Source organism: Condylura cristata, unplaced genomic scaffold (assembly GCF_000260355.1).
Source record: "Condylura cristata isolate star-nosed mole 26May11 unplaced genomic scaffold, ConCri1.0 scaffold00014, whole genome shotgun sequence".
NCBI classification, from domain to species: Eukaryota; Metazoa; Chordata; class Mammalia; order Eulipotyphla; family Talpidae; genus Condylura; species Condylura cristata.
This window is the reverse complement of record NW_004567115.1, coordinates 6923638-6945483: the sequence shown is the minus strand read 5'-3', so window position 1 is coordinate 6945483 and position 21846 is coordinate 6923638. Positions and strand designations below refer to the sequence as shown.

The following is a 21846-nucleotide window of genomic DNA, read 5'->3' as shown; positions in this document are numbered from 1 at the left end:
CCTCTCCTGACCCACCTGCTGTTCCCCTCAGCAGTGTACTTCATCGATCTGCCTGTTCTGTTCCCCACTCTGTCTCTGGTGAAGCCTCTCACCACCCCTGAACCTCTAGCCCGTACCCCAGTTCTGTATGCACAAATAAAAAAAAACAAAAACAAACAAACAAAAAAACCCAAAAGGTTAAAGCACAGCCCAAAAGTTTAAAGCTATCTGTAGCCATTGCAGCATAAATTTGATCTCCGGCCAGGGAGCTGACCCACATGGCGCAGCAGATCTCTCCTGTCTCTTCTGCTGCTCCCCTCAGCAGAGTATTTCAGCCAGTCCTCCTTTTCTGCTCCCCACTATGTCTCTGGTGAATCCTCTCACCCTCTGCCGCACCTCTGGCCTGTACCCCAGTTCTTGTATGTATAAATAAATAAATCTTTAAACAACAACAACAACACTAATATAAGCATCTAAAAAGTGAAAACAAAATCTGTAGTACTTATAAATGCCTAACATGTTCTGTCCATTAGGAAAAAAAAGTATTTAGGAGAAAAGCCTGCAATGATCTTTGAGAAACTATTACTCCCTTTTGTTTCTTTTTCTTTTGTTTTTTTACTCCCTTTATTTTCAAAAGTAGCTTACACAAAAAATTAGTAGTTATAGTTATTTAAATCTAAGTGTACTTTATGATTGGTTGTAATGTTTTTCATGTACAGACAATCTGCTGTTAAAGCAAAAGTATATATGTGGCAAATTTTACTGTTTTTGGTTGGACTGCTTATATTTGGCAAATTTTTACTCCAGAAATGGGTGTAGGAAAGTCCATTAATCTCCCATGATTTTATATAAGATTTCTATTGTGTTTTTTAAGAAAGTCATCCAAGTTCTAGATAATCAGCCAAAGAATTATAAATAATTTATAGGTATTCTTATTAGAGTATAAATTTTAATTTTCTTAAACATGCATTTTTAAGCTTTGGTATTCTAGAAGTTATTGGCTATTTTAATGTCATTCTGTCATTTACAGACCCTAAGTATCAGACATGGACTTATTTTCTTTCTCAAAGCACCTAAAATTTAACAAGCTTTCTTGAGATAACGAATTAGTGCTAAATAATCAAACACAAGACTCCTATCGACTTCTGTTCAGAGTAGGAGTATCAAAAGTAAATTGTTATACAATGTGGGTCACATACAAGGCAGGTGAGCCACCGTGGGCCCCGAGGTGGTGAGAGACGGGACCCTCTAACAGCACACCATCAGGATGCAATGAGCTGCAATGCAGAGTAGCCCACCAGGCACTATTCAAAAGCCCCAGCAGGGCCTTCCCTGGTGGTGCAATGGGTTAGGACACAGCACTTGCAAGCCAACCACAGCTGATTCAATGCCAGTTCAATCCCCAGTCCCGGAGGTGACCCACATGGCGCGGCAGACCTCTCCTGTCTCGCCTGTTGCTCCCCTCAGCAGGGTACTTCATAGATCTGCCTGTTTTGCTCCCCACTGTCTCTGGTGAATCCTCTCACAACTCCTGTATCTCTGACCTGTACCCCAGTTCTATATGTCTAAATAAATAAATTTAAAATGAAAACAAACAAAAAAAAGTACCCAGCGCAGAGAGCTCTAAAGGTAAGGAAGTGGAGGGGCAGAATATTGCAGGGACAGTATAGAAACACACCCCAGCATCTTTACCTGCAGGAGAAGTTCTTGGAGCTGGGCCCGCTTCTGTTTAATCCGTTCTATCCGCCTCTGCTTCTCTATCTTTAAAACAGACATTACAAAATAACACGAACATATAGAGAATATAAAGTTCTGCTCACTTCCTAGGCTCTTACTCTGAAATACCAAGAATTTTTCTTAGATAAACTCAGCCCATTTTAACAATCAACATCATACTTCTGGGGGGAAAGGTTTGGGGTAAGTGAGCAGGCAAATAGACAAATACTGGCTGTTGTCATTAATAATGAAATCTATCCATTTAATGAATGCAGCCCTTGTTGCTATTATTACACAGGTTCTATTATTAACAGTTAATAGTTAATGAATATGTAACTCCGTGTGCCAGTACTCCATTTTATATACAATCACTTAATTCATCTTCACAAAACTTCTGAAATAAATACTGTTGTTATCCATTTTATATGTAAGAAAATGGAGGCACAGGGCCTCCCAGTCTACGGGGGTTAAAACTCGATGCTATCACGCTATCAGCAGCCATTGCAGCATGAGTTCTATCTCCAGCCAGGGAGCTGACCCACCTGGTGCAGGAGACCTCTCTGGTCTTGCCTGCTGCTCCCCTCGGCAGTGTATTTCAGTCAGTCCACCTGTCCTGCTCCCCACTCTGTCTCTGGTGAGTCCCCCCTGCACCTCTGGCCTTGGCCCCAGTCTTTGCATGTATTAAAAAACAAACAAACAAACAAAAAAACTTGAGGGCCCTCCCTGGTGGCACAGTGGGTTGAGGCACAGCACTGAGAAGCTAAAGCCACTTCTGCATGAGCTCGATTCCCGCCTGCCCTGGAGGTGACCACATGGCGTGGCAGACCTCTCCTGACCCGCCTGCTGCTCCCCTCAGCAGTGTACTTCGTCGATCTGCCTGTTCTGCTCCCCGCTCTGTCTATGGTGAAGCCTCTCGCCGCCCCTGAGCCTCTGGCCTGTACCCCAGTTCTGTATGCACAAATAAATAAATCTTAAAAAAAAAACTTGAAAAAAAAAAACAAAAAAACTCCTTTAAAAAAGAGAGAAAAAAGAAAATGGAGGCAGAGAGGTTTAAATAACCATCTAAGAACACCCAACCAGTGAGTGGCAAAAGTCCTCTGGCTCTGGAGACCCTATTAATACTTTGCTGTATTACTTCTTGAAGAATGAAATAACAACTCAGCTTAAATGACTACTAAATTTAGTGTAGATGCTAATATTACATATATTTAATTCACAAAATTCCTAGTTATAGTAACAAATGTGTTTTGGGACAAACTAGCTTCAAACAATTATTGTTTTCTTGACTCATGATAATGAATTAGTTAAACTATACTCTAAAATTTTCATTCTAAAATTTATATTGAAAAGTTTTTTAAATAACATAGTATATATAAACCAAAAATATTAATTAATTTTAACCACATTTCTAAGTTAAATTTGCCTCTTAATGTGAAATAAAATGAAATACTGTAAGTAGATTTTCCTCACTTACCTCCAGGTTTTGACATTCCTGAGCAGAATTGGTGGGCAAGCCAATCCACTTGATTTCTTTTTTCTCCTTTGAAATTATGTTCATTGCCATTAGCACATTTAAAGCATCATAAACTCTTCGCCTAATATTCTTCTGGTCATAAGCCTGCTAAAAAGTATTTCTATTGAGTGACACATTTTAGCTATTTATAAATCAAAGTCATGTAATAGCACAAAGTTAGTTATATCTTCAACCAGTGAAATGGCCTTCAAAAATAAAGATGAAAAAAATTACACTTTCAACAATCCAAACATAAAAATCTAAAAAAATAATGATATATTACCAACAGCTCTAAGTGGAAAAAACTATGTATCATAGTTTCCAAGGTAGAAAAATCAATGAAAGTAGACTTCCCTGGTAGCACAAGAGGTTAAAGCATAGTACTATGAAACTATCTGCAGCCATTGTAGCATGAGTTTGATCCATCCCCGGCCAGGTGACCCACATGGCACAATAGACCTCCCTTGACGCTCCCACTACTCTCTTCAGCAGTGTATTTCAGTCTATCTGCCTGTTCTGCTCCCCACTCTGTCTCTGGTGAATCCTCTCAACCCCCCGCCCCCAACTCTGACCTACACCCATATCTTGTGCATAAATAAATAAATCTTACAAAAAAAGAAAGAAAAACTTGACGCTCCCTGATGGCGCAGTGAATTAAAGCACAGCACTAAGAAGCTAAAGCCACTTTAGCATGAGTTCGCTCACTGCCCCGGAGGTGACCCACATGGTGTGGCAGACTTCTCCTGACCAGCCCGCTGCTCCCCTCAGCAGTGTACTTCGTCATTTGGCCTGTTCTTCTCCCCACTCTGTCTCTGGTGAATCCCCTCACCGCCCCTGCACCTCTGGCTTGTACCCCAGTTCTGTATGCATAAAATTAAAAAGAGAAACAATAAAAGTAACCTCATTGAAGAGGGGAGAATACTAAATAATTACAGGAGCAATCTGGCATAGTCAATGAAATGTGTGACTGCCGTACAGCTCATAAAGGAGTTCAGGACAAGGTGAGATCCTTGAGGACCATACTGGGTTCTGCATATCAGTGACAGAAGTTTGACTTCATTCACAATAATCTGAAATCTATATACTTTCCTTCAAGCATCCAGAGAACAGTAAAAGGAAAAAAATTATTAACTACCCAATTCTTCCACAGAAATAGCAGGAAGTATTTTATTAAAAGCAAGAAGAGGGCCCTCCCTGGTGGCGCAGTAGGTTAAAGCACAGCATTGAGAAGCTAAAGCCACTTAGAGCATGAGTTCGATTCCGCCTGCCCTGGAGGTAACCCACATGGTGAGGCAGACCTCTCCAGGCCCACCCACTGCTCCCCTTAGCAGTGTACTTTATCAGTTGGCCTGCTCTGCTCCCCACTCTTTCCCTGATGAAGCCTCTCACCATCCCTGCACCTCTGGCCTGTACCCCAGTTCTGTATGCGTAAATAAATATTAAAAAAAAAAGAAGTTTTATTTTAACAAAGTATTTGGAATGATGCTCAGAGTCTGAAAATAGTGACACTTGCCTTCGGGAAAGGCAGGTTACAGTCTGTGATAAAAGATATTTTCTATTAACATACTCTTTGGAAAAACTGAAAATTTTGCAAATATGCTCATGCTTACTTTCAATAACACTGTTGATTCAGACACTCAAAGAATGCTCAAAGATTCAGAAACATATCCAAAGACATTCAGGAATGGCAAGGTGGTATTTTAAAAATACCTGCTTATCTTTATGTTTCAAAAAATAGTGAAAGAATCCTTTCTGAAACGAAATAAAATCAAGAACAACCAAGTTCCCAAATGGACAATATGAAGCCCTACAATAAAGGCAAAGGTGGGGATGGCCTCGCCTGTCTGAGTTCTCAGATGGATGACAGACAACCCAAAGTGATCCAGTGTCGCATCATTCCTCAGTCAACAGCAAGTTCTTGAGCCACCTACCGAGTCAGCTGCCAGGTGGTTATTTGAGTTGGTGAATTCGGAAACCAGCTCATCAGCTACTTCATTATATGATGTTGTACCCTTCCGCTGAACTTTCTCACACACTTTCATTGAAAAATGTCTCAAGCCTTTTCCATTTTTATCTCCTTTTTTGCTTCGCTTACTAAAAAAGAAAAAGAAAAAATGCATTTACATTCCATTATCCTTATGAGACACAGTCTTTACAAAACAATGAATTATTGTGAGAAGACAGTACTTTGATTTTTGGTTCAGGTGGTAAATTTTAAATTGAATTAGAGATGAAGAAATGTTTTGAACTTAATGTTTGCCTTAAAAGTCTAATGAACATCATTTATTTTCAATAAATATTTACTAACCAGTTACTTACTATTATGTGACAGGCACTGTTCTACACACTGGAGTAAATCTGTGAAAAGAACAGACAAAACCCTGCCTTTGTAGAGCCTTTATACTTAATACTTAACTTACTGTATTTTATGTATGCTATAATTCTTTTTCCTTAAAATTAAAAATATCACTATTCTCAGTTAATTTAGCTGCTCAGTTTTCCATCAACAGTCACTGGTATAAATAATGAATTTAAGTCTTCCCTTATTTTAAGTTTGGTTAATGCCCTAGCTAAAACTTTGGTAAACTATTAAAACTCTTAAGTGTTCAGTTTTCTTCCACAAGTATGTGAGTGCCAAATATATGCCAACATCCATCATCAGGGCTGAAAGTACAAAATTGAGACTGAATCCTTTCTCGCCTTGGGAGTCAGAAAAAGGCAATATGGAGGTCTGATGATAGGTAATTCCAACGTAATAAGATATATGCTAAGTTAGAGTTACAATTTTCTATGGGAATCAGAAAGAGGGTTATTTAGTCTAAGAGGAAGACTTGTTGAAGTAAGAGTTAATCAAGTGAAATCATTCAACAAAATGGAAAGGCAAGTATGGATTGGAAGAAAATATTTGCAAACCCTTTACTGATAAATAACAATTTCCTACTACTCAATAGCAAAACACCAAATAAGGCGATTGACAAATAGATGAAAGAGATGTTCAGATGTTACTTTAAAGAAAATATACAATTGGCAAATAGTTGTATATGAAAAGGGTGGTTTAACATCACTATCATCTAGGAAATGCAAATGAAATCCACAGTGAGATATTACCTCATACCTCATAATAAGTTTTATGTTGGTGGAAACATCAAATGGTGCAGCTACTATGGAAAACAATATGGAAATTCTTCTACAAATTACAAATAGAATTACCATATTACCTAGCAATCCTATTTCTTGATATATATCTGAAAGAACTGAAATCTGGATCTCAAAGCATTATCTGTACTCCTATATTCATTGTAGCATTAGTCGCAACAGCCAAACTATGGAAACAATCTACATGCTCACTGATGGATAAATGGATAAAGAAAATATGGTACATGGAAACAATGGAACATTATACAACCCTAAAAAAGAATCCTGCCATATTGTGTCAACTTAGATGAACCTGGAAGACGTTGTACAAAGAAAAATGAGCCATTCACAGCACATGCAATGCATGACTCTGTTGTTCTGAGGTCAAATTTATAATACTAGAAAGCAAATGGTGTTGCCATTAGTCTGGTTGAAAAATGATATGGGGAGTTCTTTTTTTTTTAAAGGTTTATTTATTTATGCATATAAGAACTGGGGTACACAGCCCAGAGGTGTGGGGAATGAGGGGAATCACCAGATACAGTAGGGAGAACAGGCAAAATGACTGAAATACACTGGTGAGGTGAGCAGCAGGTAGGACAGGAGAGGGCTGCTGTGCCATGCAGTCATCTCCATGGCCAGGGATAGAACTATGCTGCAGTGGCTGTGGATAGCTTCATAGTGCTATACTTTAACCCCCAGCAGGGAGGCCCCAAAATGGGGAGTTCTTGTTCAACATGTATAAAGTTTTAGTTATGCAAATGAGTAAGTTCTAGCGGTCTGTTGTATGCCACAGTGCTTAAAATTAACATTGTTCACTTATCTTTGTTAAGAGAGCAGGTCTCATGGCTAATGATCTTACTACTGAAGAAAAGAGTCAAGCGAAGAAAGTTAGGAAAGATATCCAGGCAGAAGAAAAAGCAGTAACATGTAGCAGAGTGAAATACATAATATAGTTGGAAAGATTTAAAAACACTATGGCATTACCAGAATTAAGTGCAAAGCAAAAGATGAGGCAGAAAGGTTAAGACTTGAGGTTCCTAAATGTCACACAAAGGAACCTGGACTTTATCATAATCTATCACTATGATGTTATTATTTATAGATCTGTTACATACCCTACTATGTTGTGTGCATTAATAGACACTAAATGGACTTTTACAAGATTAAAATAAGATTAGGTATCTACTTTCTTTTCCCTACATTTCTAAAGAGTCATCTGTGCACTCCCGAAGTACAGACACCTTACCTCTCAGACTACTTGTGAAATACAAATTAACCACTATTCTGTGGGGAATGACAAGGAGAAACTTTCAAATAGGCAGATATGCTGAGCACAAAATATAACATGAATTTATGGGGGACAAAATCATAGACAGGAAGAATAGCTAGGTTACTGTAACAGCTTAGGTAAGAAAGAATGAGTCTCGCAGAGGCAAGCAAAGAATACACAGACATATCTCAAAACAACAACAAAAAAATCAAAGCAGAGGGATAAATACTAAATGTTATAATTCAAGGAAATATTCCTAAAAACAAAAGCAAGTATCAAATCAGAATGACAAGTGCCAACACATTCTAGCAACATGACTGAATTTCAAAGAAAAAGACTCAGTTAGGTATCCAGAAGAAAAGGACACCAATTTTTTCAATAGCATGTGCTATAAAGGGCATGAACTCAGGAAATACTAAACACGTGATCAGTTCCTAAAGGAAACCATCAGAGAACAACTTCAGATAATCAAAATGACTACAGAGACATTGATATAAGGACTGGTGAGTACTAAATATATAGTTCCTGATGACATAAGACTAAGTGAAAGCTAAGAATGACTATACCATATAAATGGCTATATGTTTTGTGGATAAAATATGGCTATTAAAGAAATGGGGAAAGAATGGAGACAGAATATACACAAATTTTCAAGATATTTTTGTCATTACATTAGTGGTACTATTATTATTTGTATATTTATAGACCACTGAGCATGTACTAAGTTGTTATTGTATCCACATATTCTGTCATCCCTTTATTCTTGAAAATCAAGATTCTTAGTGTGGAAGGGAAGGGGCTGAGATGTACTAGAGAATCAGTTTAATAAGATTTTAATTTGAAGTATCATGAACTCATTAAATATTAATATCAATGTTATATATTTTAGCTCTATTCTTTTAAAATGTTCAACCAGGGATTTCTTAAAGAAATGGCAAATTCTAGGTATGAAATAGGAAATACATTAAATGACCTTGGAAAATCTTATCAAACCATTTTAGAAAAAAAACTTTACGAAAGACTTCTGGGATATGTCAGAACTATTTAAGAGTCAACTGAAGATACTTAGTACAGATCAAAGTCGGAAAAGTTTAAGCTTCAACACTGACATATTTGCAAATGTATGAAACCCATTAAATATGTTTAAATTCAAGAGTCCATAATGGTGTTTTTAAAAGGGAAGACCTGTTCACCTTCAGAGATAGCTAAAAAAGAAATGAATCATCTTGAAAACTGGTCAAAAGGGGAATGGATTGAGTTACTTACTCTGCTTTCATAAGTGACCTATACCTCCAGGAACAACACACGTTAACTTCTGATCTTATTGCACTTCTCATTTAGAGGAGCGACAGATAGCATGATCCCAGCCAATGTCCAGGCCCAAAACATAAGCTTCATCCTATAGTCATCTAACTCTCTATGTAACCAAGCTAACTTAACATAATATTGATGGAATCTTAGAATAGAAAAATTTAGGATAAAAGATCTCTTAAGGACAAATGCTAGAGGTGGGGGTAGGGAAGATTAATAAATCTTAATTAAACCGGTTATGGAAGGTTCCAGGAATCTAAGGTGGGGTCAGAAAAGATTATCAGCCAGAGGTGGGGACAGAGAGGATTAACCCCATCTGACCCCAAGGTGATCATTTCCACAATCACTCCATGAAAGAACACCCCTTGGCCTAGCAAAACACAGCTCCCCTTTAAGACCGCCCACCTGTGTCTATGCCGGCTCCCCTTTCTAGCCCTTTCCACAACAGCAGCTCTTCTGCTCAGCTGTATCTCTGCCGGCATCTCTCTTCCTTTTTCCCTTTTCCCAACAAACATGCCATGTGCTGATGAATGGGAACATCTGCTAAATTCTTAGAGAGACCCAGAAAACCCACACACCAAACCCCATCACCTGAACTCCACCCATAAAATCTATTTCAAGTGTTGTCTTACATAACTCTTTTTTTTTTTTTTTTAAAGATTTATTTATTTGTGCATACAGAACTGGGGTACAGGTCAGAGGCTCAGGGGCGGTGAGAGGCTTCACCACAGACAGAGTGGGGAACAGAACAGGCAGATCAACGAAGTACACTGCTGAGGGGAGCAGCGGGCGGGTCAGGAGCGGTCTGCCACGCCATGTGGTCACCTCCGGAGCAGGCGGGAATCGAACTCATGCGGAAGTGGCTTTAGATTCTCAGTGCTGTGCTTTAACCCGCTGCGCCACCAGGGAGGGCCTGTCTTACATAACTCTTAATGCCAACCTCTGCTTTTCGTTTCCACTGCCCTAATTCAGGCCCTGATAATCTCTCAGGGTATAACTAGAACCTGATAACAGCTTTCCCTTTGTGCTGTCTAAAGGTATTGCAATCCTTTACCCATGTGGTCATTAAGTGATTTTTCCACATAAATCCAATCACATCCCTGGTTCTGTCTAAACTCAGTGGTGGCAATAGTAAATACCTACACCAAATGGTGCCAGGCACCATTTATAGAAAGAACCCACCAATTCCCATTTGCTACATACATTTCCACACAAAGCTCACTCTATGTTGACTTGCCCATGGAGTCTGATTTATTCAGGTACTGTTAGGGGAGAGATGATGATTTTTCCTCTACCCTTTTGTGTCCTTGATGGAGCCACCCTTCAATAAAAGATTTACGGAAGAAAAACAAATGTTTAATAGCATGTATGTGTTCTGCATTACAGGATCTAGACCCAGAAAAATTGAGTAACTCACTAGAATGATCCAAGCCACCCAATAAAATAACATTAACAACAAAGCATGTTGGGGGAACAGGAAAGCCAACAGGGGAGGTTACCAGAAAAGTATTGTAAACCCTTGTTATGCAGATTTGTTATACTTGGGTTGTTACACAAAGTTGCACCCTCCTCCACTGAGGGTGTTGTTACACAAAGTTGCCACCTCTCTCTCCAGCACAGCTACTGAGGGACATCCTCACAAATGGAGATTTTCTTTTATCCATATAAATGTATCTTATAAAAGTGTACCCTCTACCCAGCTTTCACAGTCCCTCCTGTATCTTATGCTTCCCCAAAATAGCCAGCCTAAAATAATCCTTAACCTAAGGGGAGCCAAAATTATGTTCCCTACCATACAAATGGCTAGCCTCACATAAATTTATATAATTAGTACCATTTAAGTGACAAGAGTAAATAAGAATTGCTGAAAATAGGAGCACAGGAGCTATGTCAAAATAAATATGTTGTGGATGGGGGTTTATATTTCTGCTAAGAATTGGATAATGGGTTAAAGTAAATAAAATTCTCAACTCAGTGCCTTCATAGTGGTACAAGGGGTTAGGTCTTAGCACCAGGAAGCTATTGGTTGTGCAACGTGAGTTCAATTCAATCCCCAGTCAGGGAGTTAACCCACATGGCACAGCAGACCTCTCCTGTCTTATCCACTGCTACCCTCAGCAGTGTACTTCAGTCCATCTGCCTGTTCTGCTCCTCGCTCTGTCTCTGGTGAATCCTCTCACCTTTCCCCCCCTGGCCTATACCCTAGTTCTTATATGTATAAATGAATAAAATATTTTATATAAATAAATAAATAAATGGAACATAGAATCATTGGCTGTCCCAACAAATCACTTCTAGAAATTTTATATGTGCATTCTCTCTTATAAAGGCATGTAATAAAGAGAATTTTAAAATACTATTTGCAGTATATAGACTTCACCAGTAACTAATGAAGTCCTGTGGAAGGCCTTAAACACTGTTAAATGTTTCTGCAAGAATTTGAACTTCTGGGCCCTCCCTGGTGGCATAGCGGGTCAGGACACAGCCCTGCAAGCCAGCAGCAGCCACTAAAGTGCGAGTTTGATCCCCACTCCGGAGGTGATACACATGGTGAGGCAGACCTCTCCTGACCCGCCCACTGCTCCCTGCAGCACTATACTTTGTCGATCTGTCTATTCTGCTCCCCACTCTGTCTCTGGTGAAGCCTCTCACTGCGCCTGCATTTCTGGCCTGTACCCCATTTCTGTATGCATAAATAAATAAATCTTTAAAAAAAAAAAAAAGAACTTGAATTGCTGTGCTTTCCAAGGATTAAACATAAAGACTCATATGAGTTAAAAAGAGGAATTCCTATAAGAGAGAAAAAAGATTTCACCGCATAGTTCTATATATCAGTTCCAAAGACATGATTTCACATGTTTAAAATAATGAAGAACCTAAAGGCAACAAGAAAGGCCACTGAGGAACTAAGCCAAAGTTAGTAACAAAGCAAGAAAACACACCCAGGTCTCCAGTCTGAGCCAATTCACTTTCATTTCAGACTGAATTCTAACTGAATTTATTCCATTTCAGATTGAAGCCATGTAGCTTCTCAGAGCACAGCAAATCAGAGCTAGCAAAGCAGAAGTGGAAGACAGAAAACTAGTGTATCAAGAGCAGATGACTGAACAGGAGAAAGAGAATAAAACAAAACACTTTGGCAAAGGAATGACAAAAGTTTAGAATCATAATAACATTGAAAAGACATAACTGGCAAGGTTTTATTTAAAATAGCAACAATCCTCAATCTCATATAATGCAACTGCCCTGGGTGGCACTTGTCTTATTTGAACAAAATGCAACTTAGTAACTACCCAGTATAGTGGCCTGCATGGAATATTGACCTTAACTTTAATAATGATCTTAAAGTGATAGTTATATTTTTAATTTATTTTATTTATTTATGCATTTATGAGCTAGGATGCAGGGCAGAGAGGATTCACCAGAGACAGAGTGGGGAGCAGAAGAGGCGGAACTACTGAAATACACTGCTGAGGGCAGCAGAGGGCAGGACAGGAGAGGTCTGCAGTGCCATGTGGGTAAGCTCCCTGGCCAGGATCAAACTTGCCGCAGTGGCTGCTGAAAGCTGTATTTAGTGCTGAGACTTAAACCCTTGCAGCAAGTGATAGTTTTTAATCCTGAGTTACCAACTTGGTAGGCCTGATACTTTATTTAACATATTCTGAATCACTGAGAACTGAGAACCACTGTGACAGTCAAGGGAAGTCTTATTAGGCACCACAGATCACTTAACCAGAGTGAGAATTTAAGTGTGATGATCTTTAAGTGTGTTCAATAAAACTTCTCATAAAATCTCTGGGCAGATGGGTTGATGTGGAATATTCACTTTGGCAGAAAAGCTCAGCTTCCAAAAGGAGGTCCATGACACTCTGCCAATAGCCAAATACCCACGGGGCCATTTCTTTTGAAACCAAACAAATACAGTAACTTCAGTATATTTAATATGCTAATCCTATAGCATAATTTAGTTTAATGGAACATTTATAAAACTTTAGTGTAATAAATTTAGTAATATAATTTATGATAAATAAATAAGTGACACAGAGCAGCTCTCCTGGCCGCCCGTGACTATGCTGGTACCTCTTTTGCTTTCTCCCTTTCCTAATAAACCTGTCCTTTTAAAACGTAAAAACAAAAAACTAAGTGAAGTACAATACTCAATAGGGTATGAAATACTGACAGAAACCCAAGGAAGTTAAAGGTTGGTGCAGGAAAATATCTCATCACTTAACCTGGAATTGAGTCTAGTCAGGAAACCCTCTATGTAGTACCATGTGCCAAACAAAGTAATTATACTCACCTTTCTGAAAAATCAGAGTCTATAAATTCTCTAGCCCGTTTTCTATCACTACAAAGAAAAAAAGATAGCACAAAAAGAACACATATATAAATATAACTCATTTCATAAGTAATTTATTGTAATGTGTCTAATTCCATAGTGAATATAACTAACCACAAAAACTAACAAACACAGAAGACATGTACATAAAACCAAAATTAAAATTTTATCACAGGGCCAAGAAATTACAATATCACAGTCACTGTTTGAAAAGAACTCGATGAATCTTTGAGGGATATTACAGATTTACAAAAGAGAAGGCACAGATTAGTTTTGATCATGATGATGGTACACAAAAGAAAAACCAGACAACCATACCAGCATCAATATAAAGCCTCCCTGAGGCTGAAAAATATGTAAATCCTGGTCATCTCTAAAGTGGGTCAACACTGTTGGCACAGGCTTGATTTTCAGGTCATAGCCTCTCATAACTGGACTAAAAGCCAAGGTTAACTTTGAGTGCTACTAGAGAATGGTCTTAAGACTCGAATGTAGCCATGGGACCTGGGAGGTTCTCATAGCGTTGCATGTGATAGCAGAAACAGAGCTATACATCTGAAACTGGACCTTACAGCTGTAAGTCAATGAATTGCCAGTGCCAGAAGGCACTATGGGAAATGAAAGTGAAAAAAATGAAGTTTTTGAGTCATCTTACTACTTCTTTTCCTCATGGGAGGGTAAGATTCTAAAATGGTGAGGAGGGGAGCAGGGTTGGGCAGGGTTATCTTACAGGCAAGCAGGAACATGAAAAGATTTGATGCTAAAGTGGCACAGGACTGGTAGAGAGGGAATACTGACATAGTTGTCCAATATTTAAAAAGAATCAAGAGAAAAATAAATAGAATTTAAATATTGAATACTTAAGTCGACTTTTTCTGTTCCTTTTTCTGATTCTAAGAAAATAAGAATCCAGAGGAGAAATTCTCTATGTAGCCGGCCCTTAATATGTTTATGTTTATTAAAACAATATAAAGTACAGTTTTTACACGTCCAAGACAGCTGGTGTCATAATCGTAACAAGTAATTTTCTTTCAGAATTGAAAAAGTCAGAAGATTCGTGTATAGTGATTATTTTGCTTTCTCCTTTTTAAAAATGGTTGCTTCAGAGATGACCTAGGTTAGAAAGGAAACAGGCAACTGAAAAGGAAATACGTTAGTTTTTAAGAACTAGAGAGGTGTAGAATAAAAACCGGAGATGTGATAGTGAGAGAAAGTGAGAACTTTAAGAAAATGTTTCAAAACTGGTAGCTTGCACACCTTACCTGGGGACCCAGCCAGCAGCTTCAGCGATGTGTGTCTGAGTAACCATTGCTGGTGCAGGGGTGTATGGACTCCCGATCAGAACACTTCCTGAACTGGTTAGTCTCTGTGGTGTGCTTATAATCTGCAAAGTTACGACAAAGCAAACAATATTATTAGTTATTAAGAAAAACCCACAAAGGACTCCCAGGTGGCGCAACATGTTAAAGTGCAGCACTATAGAGCTATTGCAGCTACTGCAGCACAATTTGATCCCCAGCCAGGGAGCTGACCCACATGGCATGGCAGACCTCTCCTGACCCACCTGTTGCTCACCTCAGCAGTGTATTTCAGTAGATCTGCCTTTTGTGCTCCCCACTCTGTCTCTGCTGATTTCTCTCACCCCATACCCCACCCCCTGCACCTCTGGCCTGTACCCCAGTTTGTCTGCATAAGTAAATAAATAATTTTTTTTAAAGATTTATTTATTTGTACATACAGAACTGGGGTACAGGCCAGAGGCTCAGGGGTGGCGAGAGGCTTCACCAGAGACAGAGTGGGGAGCAGCGGGCGGGTCAGGAGAGGTCTGCCACGCCATGTGGTCACCTCCGGGGCAGGCGGGAATCGAACTCATACAGAAGTGGCTTTAGATTCTTAGTGCAGTGCTTTAACCCACTGCGCCACCAGGAAGGGCCATAAATAAATCTTTTAAAAAAGAAGAAGAAAGGCCCTCCTTCGTGGCGCAGCGGGTTAAAACACAGCACTGAGAATCTAAAGCCGCTTCTGTATGAGTTCGATTCCCGCCTGCCCCGGAGGTGACCACATGGCACGGCAGACCTCTCCTGACCCACCTGCTGCTCCCTTCAGCAGTGTACTTCATCGACCTGCCTGTTCTGTTCCCCACTCTATCTTTGGTGAAGCCTCTCACCGCCCCTGAGCCTCTAGCCTGTACCCCAGTTCTGTATGCACAAATAAATCTTAAAAAAAAAAGAAGAAGAAGAAAAACCCACAAAGAAAAGTCTACAGAGAGAAAATATGTTGACTGATAACCTACACAGCAGGAAGAAACCTTACTGCCTAAAATGCACATAATATCAATCACCTAAAAACATGCAAAACCTGATTCACTCCTAACCTAGCCTCTTTAAAGACAAGCATTCTAAAGTCTGACTTGTTGTCCAATGCAGGTTTCAGTAAGCAAAAGCATTTGGAAGGAGGGAGTTGATAACTGACAATCTTTTAAAACTTAGAAAAAGGGGGCAAAAAAGCGTTCTTTGAAATTATGGAACCCAACAGTAGCCAAGCCTGATTTGGTGAAGCTAGGATTAGAGTAAATCAGATCTTCACAGACCAAAATAAATGAGAAGATGTTGTACAACTTGATTAATATGCAGATGCAATTCTCTCTTTTTTAAAAAATAATATTTCTTCATATTATTATTATTTTTTTAAATTAATAGTTTATTTTTACATCATTTTGTGCCCTTTTTCCATCTCAGTTGTAATCCCCATGGGCTTCCCATCACCAAATCACCCGTGTGCCATCACCTTAGTTTTCTTCATATTATTAAGAATTTTTCAAAGACATTTTACTAACAGTACAACATTCCAGCACCATGTGGATTTATTATTCTCTATTGTTGGGTGTATGTGGATATCCAATTGCTCAATATTACAAATAAAACTGTGAGAAATATTTTTGTACAATTATGTAGGTTTTAATTTCTATTTCCTAGACATAGACTCCAGAAAGGGAATTAATAGAATTAAGAATATATACTTTTTTAAAAATTTCCTTGATATGTGTCTCCAAATGCAGATCTTATTCATTGGTAAACAACATGACTCTCCCCAAGATGTTATAATAATTAACACAAAAAGCAGTTAGGTTTTCTAGTAGCATCTTTTAAAGCATGCTTCAGTAACCTGGGTATGAATGAAACCTGACTGGCTCCAGGCAGATACATACTAAAGTGGCCATGATCACAAAGGAGTTTTTTCTACTTCTGTAGAGAGCTTTGCAAGTTTCCTTAATATCAAGGTTTTATTTAAACCCCAGTTAAGAGAGAAAATAAATATATGTTGACTACATATAATTTTAAATGACAATTCTTAAAACAAAAGAAATAGCTATTTTTCTACTGCCATTAGGCAAAATGCTTATTAATTCTTGTCACCCTGATCAAATGAAAGCTGTATCCGTGGCTGGGTCTAAGTTGAACCATTATCTTAGTTGTAACTTGTGCCATACTGAACCAAGAAGAAGCATGCACCTGCATTCAAAATCAGATTGCTACTAAAGCCTGATGAGCACCCATTCATTTACTAAAGATTTAAGAACATAACCCTCCATGCGTTTGGTGTTATGCCAATTTGGAACTAGGGAGATGCTACTATATACAAATGTTTAGGATATAATTTTAGTAAAAAAATAAAATATAAACAAAAGATGACATACTAACAAATATCTAGAGAATTCCGATTCTCTACAATAAGCCAAGGACTATTAAGTAAGGAATTCGGAAGCTTGCTTCATGAGAAACGTTCATACCTTTTACCCTCCATACATCCCACCCCACCTACTCACCTCCACTTGAGTACAAAATCTTTTAAGGGTTTGCAGGGCCTCAGCATAGTACAAGGAGATAGTTCTAAGAAGATGCAATGAATTTTCAACAAACTGAGACAAACGACTCAGCTTTTAAAATGTTGGGGGAAAAGTAGCTTCTGTGTTCATTAATATGCTTGGAAGATTTACATAAAATCTGGTAAGTAAATACACTATAAAAGACATAGTTCTCTCACCAATCACTCTACACACTTCAAATGGTCTCGATCATTCTGACCTTCAGTGTGACAGCTTAAGAAGGAAATTTGAATTTTGATCAGCATTATCTACTCTATTCCTAGACCAGGAGTTTGCACAAAGAAATTCTAATCACTGCCACTTACGCCTGAAACAGACTGCATTACTGCTGCAGTAGTATCACAAAGAGTTCTTTATTTGTTTTAGTAGCCTTTCAGGCTTGGTGTTACCTGATTTAAAGGACTTTGTAGGGAAAAAAATTAAAAAAGAAAGGAAACAAATCAGAAAATCTGCTTATCTTTATTGAGAATGACCTTGGCAACAAACTGCTATGTTCTGGTTTATTATTTTTTCCTTAATGTCAGATTGCCAGTGATAACTGTTTGCTGGTCTGAGAGTAATTAGTAATACTCTGTTCTCTTCTCTCAGTACAAGTACATAATAAATCCTTAGTTAACATTTCCTGAAAGAACAACCTGGAGAAATGATTGACTTTAATTGGAAAGACAAGACAGAAATTCATGTGCAATGTATAAAGTTCCTAAACTAGGACAGTGACAGCCTCAGGAAACAAAACCAACAGGAAAAAAAAAAATCGACTGACTATTGGCCACTGAATATGGGAAAATTAATTTTTATAGGTGATGAGTCAGATGTGCTTTGTAAAATTAAACCTTAACTTTGAAATCCCAAATTCAAATTAGAGGAGTTACTTCTAGAGGAGATCCCCTTGATCTCTTCAGAACACTGGAATTTCAGGACCCCTTCCCATAAGAAAACCCAGACATCCTTAATTTAAATATAATCATGTGGTTTATTCGACTACAGATTACACGAGGTGATGAATCTCTCCTTGAAGATTTTCTGTTCTCAAATATACCTTACGCACTACTGCCATCTACAGCAAGAAAGCTCGAGTGCTTCTGTACCAAAGAAAAAGAAACTACACAAAGTACTACAGGATTTTATTATTTGACAAAATTTTAATTGTCATTATAAGAAACATGCAGCTTTTAACTATGTTTAAATAAAGATAATCATGAGATTATCTTGTATATATTTATCTGGACACCTGTAAGAAAAGCAGAAGTATCCCAAACTAAAATAGTTACTGCTAGACTAGCTTCTATAAACACAGAGAACAACTTTTTTTCTTGGAGACTTCTGACATTTCCCTCTACTATTAAGATCTGACTTCTGAAGAGAAATGTTAAAGAAATAAGTGAAAAAGATGACTAATGGTGAGGTCATATTCAACATTTTCAATCTAAGCAAAAATGTTTAAAACTCATGGATGAGATATAGAAGGTGAGGGGACAATATTCAAAAGAGACAAGCAAGAGGAGAAATGGCTCTAACTAAAAAACTGACACCAGCCCAAGAACTCAAAATGCAAAAAAGCCTCCTGGTCAGGAGAGTCCCAAATTGCCTGTCCTTCTCTGACCTTTGTTTTGCTGATTCTGAGCTTTGCACGGTACTGGGGAGTACTGACAGCACAGAGTCCTTATCCTGGCAAGAACCAGGGGTAGAAAGGCTTCTGTGTGCATTAGCTCAAGTTGACAATAGGGAGAAAAATTGTGTTTCCCTATGAGAAAGTCAAACTGCAGCTATCACAGCATCACTAGTAAAAGTTAACAGGAAGCAGTCTCTCAAGAAAGAGGAGTACTATCAAGGGGCAAATTCACAAATGTTTGGGTATGTTTGTTTAATTTGGGTGTTTCCAGAATCTTATTTCCAGACTTTCAAGTGAGGTGCCTTATCACATCTGCAGCTACTGTAGTGGCTGGCAAGGGAGCCGCTGTGCTTCGCAAATGTTTGGCCATATACCCTGAACTACCTTGAAATGGGAACACTTTGCCGAGCCTCTCTATGAGGATTGCAGTCAGATTACATTCTTCACATACTTAAATAAATTTTGTAAGATCTTTAGCTTTTGAATTCTGCAGATGATTAACAGTCTTCAAATGATCAAGAAAAATGTCCTGTCTAGAAAGTCTTAAAATCTTAAAGACTTTCTGAGACCATTAAATACGTTCTGTCTAAATATTTCTGTCTAAATATTTTTTGCATTTAACAATACACAGTCCATAGCAATGTACATTAAGGATAAAATTTGTCCTTATTCCTCTACAGATAAGAATACACAACCTTCTAGAAAAGTGTTGTACACTCAAATTCTAGTATAACTAGTAAATCCCTTCAGAGAAACAGTGAAATATTTTCTATTTTATTTATTTTTTAATTTTAAAGATTTACTTTAATTTATGCATACAAGAACTGGGGTGTAGTCCAGAGGTGGGGGGAGGGGAGGTTTTTAAGAGGATTCACCATAAACAGAGTGGGGAGCAGAACAAGCAGATCCACTGAAATACACTGCTGAGGGGAGCAGCAGGTGAAACAGGAGAGGTCTGCTGTGCCATGTGGGTCACCTCTGGCTGGGGATCAGAACTCGAGTATTGGAGAGGCTGGTGAACACTTGAGAGCACTGAGACTTTAACTCCTGTGGGAGCAGGAAAGCCCCATTTTAAATTCTTTTTCTTTTTTTCTCTACTGTTACAGATTAAAATGAAATGATATGAAACTTTTCCCCAAATGTCCTTTCACAGAATAAATAGTTTCAGATACAGAATAACTGTCGGGTGAGTTTCAATTTATATAAGTATGGGCATAATATAGGGCAGTAGAGTATATTTTATAAGAAAAATAATAAAGGAGAATAAAACAACAGTTTTAAAATCAATTTAATTAACCAAGAGAAGCTTCACTGAGCACAAAAATGCTTTAACATTACAAATCCTGAACCCACAAATTCAAAAATGAAAATCAAACACTGAAGAGCACAGGCTTTTTTTTTTTCTCAAGCCACAATTAGTTACATTTAGAAGACAACAGCACCTTTTAAAAAAGGAATTGAGATAAGAAGTTAACTGGTACATCTGAGTGAATATCTTGAATATGAGTAGCCTACACCTAAAACTTCTAAAATGTTACAGTGCAATGTTACTGCAATTACAAATAAAATTAGTCTTGCCTAAGTGAAGTTTCAATTCCTAAGATTGGATGATTTTTCTTACCATTTGGGGTCCAACATTCACATTTATTGGTCCTAAGGTTTTTGGTAAAATCTTTGTCGGTGAGTTGGTGCTGGAAACTGGAAATGCAACAAATGAAATATTACCTGGAATGAGATAAAAGCACTAGGTTACTGATCTGTGATAGTAAATCCACCTTCTACCTATCAAAACATACATGGTACTAACTCCAGTTTTGCTTATGTGATTTATAATTATCTTAAGAAGTAAGTTATAAACAAGAAATATTACAGAAAAGTGATAGTAACGATTGCTTTATTGACTGCTGAACTTTTAGTTGTTTTTTTAGAGGAAAAAATATTTAGAGACTACATAATGCAAATCACAGTTTTTTTTTTAAAAGATTAATTTATTTATGCATACAAGAGCTGGGGTATAGGTCAGAGGTGCAGAGGGTGAGAGGATTCACCAGAGATAGAGTGGGGAGCACAACAGGCAGGTCCACTGAAATACTGCTGAAGGAAGCTGTGGGTAAGACAAGAGAGGTCTGTTGTGCTGTGTGGATCAGCTCCCTGGCTGAGGATCGAACTTGTGTTGCAGTAGCTGCCCATAGTATCATAGTGCTGAGACTTAATCCCTTGTACCACCAGGAAGGCTCCACAAGTCATAGTTTATATAAAAATTGAGATATACAGTTAATGTTCATTAGATAGCATAGAAAATAAAAGGAGATAGGACATGAAAATAAATATTAGATCTTCTCTATATACAGTATGAAATATGCATATAAAATTTAGTAAGTTTCCAAAATGCTGAGTTGGTTATTTTTTGAGGTGTTTATGAAAAAAAGAAACAATGAAACCTAGTTACTGATTTTGGAAACTGTGGGATCTACAGTTTTCAAATGATTTCAACACTTTAAAATTCAGGTTAAAATAGTAAAGTGCTATCCCTCAAGCAAAAAGCCAACCAATAATATTCTGTACTATTATATTAACTACTTAACTCCTCCCCATAAACTTCAGACTGTTGCTGTTTGTCTCAGAAGAATAACAGGACTCTGATATAACAAAGGAGGTCACCCAGGTGAGGGGGTAAATACTGAAACTGGGGAAACTCGACATTTAAAGAGTAGGAGTAGGAAGCCACATCCTGGTCAGCCTCCTTCCTCAGCTCTTCCAAAGCTTGTCCATCCTCCTTCAGAGTTCCCTTTTCTTAGCTCCTAATCCATAGCAGACACTCTTAATCTCCTCAGTAAGGTAATCAAGCCATCAGGCTACAATACAGCTCTTCTTCCTCAATCTGTGGACTTATCTTCCTGATTTTACTTATTTTTGAGTAGAAATCCTCATATAAATTATTTCTTTCAAGTCTGTTTTGTACCTTCTGTCTCCTCAGCTATCTCCCTCATCAATTATCTGTCTTGTCACTTGAGTTTTCAACTATACCATTTCATCCCTCCAGTTTTTTTCTGTCCATTTATCATGTATCATTTTTTCTCCC

General features: G+C 38.1%; 1 protein-coding gene across 3 annotated transcripts in view; it reads right to left on the bottom strand.

Moving 5' to 3' along the window:
* The window catches only part of TFDP2 (transcription factor Dp-2 (E2F dimerization partner 2)), a 151511-nt gene that overhangs the window by 17046 nt on the left and 112619 nt on the right, over window positions 1-21846 (bottom strand). For 2 of the 3 annotated variants that reach the window (XM_012724937.1, XM_004682142.2), the window contains 6 exons: window positions 20386-20489; window positions 14529-14650; window positions 13228-13275; window positions 5140-5302; window positions 3170-3316; window positions 1672-1740 (listed from right to left, as the gene is read on the bottom strand). In XM_012724937.1, coding sequence (XP_012580391.1) covers window positions 1672-1740; window positions 3170-3316; window positions 5140-5302; window positions 13228-13275; window positions 14529-14650; window positions 20386-20489 — 653 coding nt within the window. The remainder of the gene's footprint in view (window positions 1-1671; window positions 1741-3169; window positions 3317-5139; window positions 5303-13227; window positions 13276-14528; window positions 14651-20385; window positions 20490-21846) is intronic. The other variant, XM_004682141.2, reaches the window with a different exon arrangement.